The following is a 4,705-nucleotide window of genomic DNA, read 5'->3' on the forward strand; positions in this document are numbered from 1 at the left end:
CTGTGGGGTTTTTCATAATATCGCCTGTTTATTCCTTTTGTGAAATTTATTCTCAACATGTCGCAGCTGTATTGGCATGTCTCTCGTTGTGCAGTGCGCCCATCTTTTTGTGCGTGCGTTCATCAAACGTTGTAAAAAAAAAAGTGTACATGTGCTTACTGAGAATGACTGAAAAATAGAGTTTCGTCTCTTCCAACACTTGTCTTGTTTATTGAAAGTGCCTGCATAAACACACAGTGGCATCGTGTGCTTGCTGCTCTCGCGGTACAGCTTACACGAAGCTACTCGATGCATGCAAGCCACGCCTTAAAAAGAAATCAAAATATAGCCATAATATAGCCTCTGGGACGAGCACTCGCACGGAAGCAATCTTGGAGGCCGTTAACATTTTCTAATCACCGGAAGATAGCCTTCGAGATTCGTTTTTATGTGGTGCCAATCTCTGAGTTTGTGTAGATTCCACACACCCGCTAGGTGCGCTGCGAACCAAAATCGGCCGCAGGGGCCTATGGAAGTGTCCTCTCTTATCCTGGTATGTTACTCTATGGTCGGAGCGCGCTGGAAAGAAAAAATATACAAAAGCGCCACGCGTGCTTCCATGTGACATGGATTGGCCAATGGGGGAGCGGAGGAGGCTGGCGGGACAGGAGGCGGCGAGGATGAAACGCTGGGGTGAGCGCGGTGGCGGCAAGATCCAAGAATGGCGCTACTTTTTACATATAGGGGTTTTAGGTAAAATGTGCACGGCGCGCCGCCAGCGTTAAAACGCAGCTGCGGCAGAGCGGCCACACCAACTAGTGGCGAGCCGCTATGGCAGTCACGTGACAGCATGAAAATTTTGCCTCCTCGTTTTGATGTCACGTAATTTTCATTCGTCTGCTCACAGGTCGGCGCTGTATTTGCGTTCATCCTTCGTTCTTAACGCGAGTCATGTCCTATGAAGATGACGACGTCGTTGCTACTGATCATAATCATGTTCGTGTGCTCTCTTCAGTTTGCGGCGTCGCCGCTTCTAAAGTCGAAGAGACTGAGGTACTGGGTCTCACCTACCGTGGTCTCGCCTCCGCGTCCTTGTATACAAAGTTCCCCAAACTCTAAAGTACGTCTTGTCGCACATCGGATATGGTGCGCTCTCTCCGAAATCTTTTCCATCAGGACGTCTCGGTTTAGATTCATCATTGTAAAAAAAATGCGAACCATGACAATCGAAACAAGCTCGAACCGAGAGTAAATCAAACTAACTAAACCAGCGCGAGTGAGAGCTCACGCAAGAATACGATAGTACAAAACGATCTGGCTGTCTGAGACCAGACACGAGTATGCATCGAGCGGTTGGGCGGGTCCCCATAACACCAGTTTCCCGCGAATACATCACTGAAGGACCGCTCTCATTGGTCTTCGCCGTTCGCGGCTCGTGTATTTCATCTCTAGCTCCGCGTTTGCTTTTTCATCTTTCGCTGTGCTCGTTCTCTGTGTTACGCCGCCGACTCCGATGACGCCAGCCGTAGGAACGGGCGCCTAAGAGCTGCGCTCCCAAAAAAAGCTTAGCAGTTTCATCAGTGTTCCGGCGGATGCTCAGGTGCAAGCTATCTAGACCCAAGCGTTATCAACAAACCACCAGTGCTGCCCAAAGAACAGCGTTTGAGCGCTATAGAAAAGTGTGCTGATGACTGTACCCTAATGACTGCTGTGTGTAAGATACTATAGTCCGGATATTAAACGTCGAACGTCGAAAAAAAGTTGAGCCGAAATATTTCCAGAAGTTATACTTTATTGCCATGACATTGCACTTAATCTGAATCCCGTTGGTTCGCTTTCCATTATATGTTCGCTTACCTACAGTGCAAGCACGTCGCTTTTTGGTACGATAAGGCTCAGTGTGAATATTAGCAGACTAAATGCTTTTAATGTGATATCAGTGCGGTATGTGTTATTCCGGTCAGATGTGGTAGTACGTACGCCAGCCAGGTCGATCCTTAAAGGAGAACTCAAGAGCAGGAGTGGTCCTGTGGAACTGGTTCGCATTCGGCCTGTCCTAACCTAACCTCTACAAGAAGTGAAGATCTTGAAACGGAGCGGAAGTTCGATTGGATCAACAGGGGCATGTTTTTAAATCAGCACCGTCTTCCGCGGCCCGCTTCTTGCCCTGGTCCTGCCCCTGGCCGCGACCACGACGACGCTTCTTGAAGCGGTTCCACTTAACTCGCTTAGCGGCTGCCACTTTCTTCCAATACTCGACCTCCTCGTCTCCTTCGAGGGCCTCGGCTGTGACGTCGTTACCATCTATGTTCAAGCCTTTTCCATGCGAGTCCAGCTTGGCTAAGACGGCTTTCGCCGAGCCTTCCTCGACGAAACGAAGCACCGCTTCGGTTTGGCCCCTCGGGTAATCGACGAAGGCAACTTTAGCGAACGGCTCGATGGCTTCTCTCACACTCTCCCACGTTGTGTCCTGGCCGAGTCCTTTGATGCGCAGCAGGCAACCGAGCACAATTTCCGGCTCATCGGCGTAGCCGCCTTCCACTTCCATCTCGGCGGCCTCCTTCTTGGCCTTCTCGTCCTGCCTTGCCTGGCGACCTTGCTTGATGAACCGCGTCAGCTCCATGTCGTCGAACTTGACGCTCTCCTTGGCGAGGAACGCGTCGGCTTCTTCTTTCGTCGAGAAGGTGGCGAACACTGAGCCCCTGAACGCACGCGTGTTGCGGTAGCGCCTCATGAAGACGCCGACGCAGTCACCAAACTGCCCGAAAAATTCGAGCAGCTCGTCGATGGTGGCAGTGGGCGGAAAGCCCCTGACGAATACGCTCAGCTCATCCAACTTCTTCTTGTGTTCCTCGCTGTTCTCGGGCACCGGCCTGGCGGGACTGCGACGGACCTTGGTTCCGTCGTCGTTGATCTCCAAGAGCTGGCTGGTGGACTTCCTGAGTGCCTCAACGACGACGTTTCCCTTATCGGTGAGGCGCTTGAGCCTGTTGAATGCCAGCAGAACTTCAATCGCCACCCAGCCATCGTCCAGCTTGATCTCGCCCTGTAGGAACTTGTCGCGGGACAAGTTGAAGTCGCCAAAATAGTACTCCACCTGCTTGATGATGCTGACCTCGAGCGCCGATGCGCTGGGAGACACGATTTCTGTATCCGTCATTGTTCAGCTTCTCGAGCACACCGTTCAATTACGACGACACACTCACAGTGATGTAAAACAGCGCAGCAGGCTAAACGAGCCTACAGTCGCGCGCAAGGTGAAGGTTCAACCAGTTATAACGTGAGCGCGAGCCGATGCAGTGATTGTGCCGTCGGAGGGCGTTTTTAGCGCGGTGAAGACTGGACTACACGGAGCTTATCGGTTCTTCACCTTCATTTGGTGTTCCTTGCAGCAGCCCTCCGTTCAGCGATGAGATAGCGCGCTTCTTTTCCGCATTTCTGGTTTGTTAGTTTTTTGCCAGTCTATTGATTTTAAAATTTGAAAAAAAAATTGTGGGGTTTTACGTGCCAAAACTGCGATCTGATTAAGAGGCACGCCGTAGTGGGCGACTCCGGAGTAATTTCAAACACCTGGCAGTCAATTGATTTTAAGTTCGCCCTTAAGACGCGATTACGATTTTTTTATTTCAAGCACTAAAAGGCGGTTGCATATCGATTATTAATGCATGCGCAAACATTGTCGGCATCTCAACGACGTCTTTCTTCAAGCCAATTGGTAGCTTGCACGATAAATTACGAGAAATAACTACCACTCCGCTCATAAAAAGGATACATACATTGCATTGCATTTTCGTACCATACTACCACACCAGACGGGAGCGTTAAATACAGGGAAAAAATTAAGCCTGTGGTGCCCAAAAATGGGAGAAAAAATATGTGGATCCCACGCGCTGCGGAAATCAATTCAAACAAAATTTTATTGGTGTTTCCTAAGAACGCACATGTTTAGCGACCATTTGCAATTACAGATCACACGACCATGTTTGCGACATTTTCACAGTGAAATTAACGCATCTCTCAACATAGTTTTATGGCGTTCGATTAAACCCACCCCATGCGTAACGAGGAAGGAATGGCGACGGTGGAGCGACCACGAAGGCATGACGAGAAGGAATTACTGCGACAGATGGACAACGATTCGACCAACCACGACGACTTGACGAGTGCAGTGTCATGCCATGAGGGCATGCGTGCGATAGAATGACCACAATGTGATAACGACTCTAGTGTGGAAACGATGGTACGACGGCGTGTTCGCATTGGAGCTCACGTCTACGCATATATATCTTACACCGTGGTCTACGCATACGTGCAACGCCCTCCAGCCCGGACCGCTTCGGCTGGCACTTATATGCCGCGCAGGTTCTCGCTGTGTTCGGTGCCAGCAGCCGCTCACACAAGACAACGATAAGTCAGCACCAGAACAGACATAAGAACCATCTTGAAATGCAGCGCAATGGGACGGCACAACAGAGAGGAAGACGAACACAGGCGCTAACTAACAACTGATTTATTCAAGCCAGACCCACAGGTATACATGTCCATAAGCTGCGCAGGCGCATCGTTACAACGTATATGGAAACCATCAAAAAGGGGAAGTGATTACACCAGGCGCAAAAGGAATTTCATTTCTGCATTGTATAGTGTAATCGATGTATCGCTTACACACTCTTGACCTGCTTTTCTGATAAAGAAAGCATCTAACGTTTCACGAGCGGTTTTCACC

At 49.9% G+C, this 4,705-nt stretch overlaps 1 protein-coding gene across 1 annotated transcript; it reads right to left on the reverse strand.

Moving 5' to 3' along the window:
* Nucleotides 1–1,759: 1,759 nt before the first annotated feature.
* LOC119443805 (lupus La protein) lies at nt 1,760–3,294 on the reverse strand. The gene has a single exon (XM_037708468.2). The coding sequence runs from the start codon at nt 3,137–3,139 to the stop codon at nt 2,093–2,095; it is 1,047 nt and encodes a 348-aa protein (XP_037564396.1). The 5' UTR covers nt 3,140–3,294; the 3' UTR covers nt 1,760–2,092.
* Nucleotides 3,295–4,705: the final 1,411 nt, after the last annotated feature.

Source organism: Dermacentor silvarum, chromosome 3 (assembly GCF_013339745.2).
Source record: "Dermacentor silvarum isolate Dsil-2018 chromosome 3, BIME_Dsil_1.4, whole genome shotgun sequence".
NCBI lineage: Eukaryota > Metazoa > Arthropoda > Arachnida > Ixodida > Ixodidae > Dermacentor > Dermacentor silvarum.

Excerpts from the sequence above, each read along its gene's own strand:
- LOC119443805 (XM_037708468.2), bottom strand. The coding sequence starts at position 3,139 with ATGACGGATACAGAAATCGTGTCTCCCAGCGCATCGGCGCTCGAGGTC.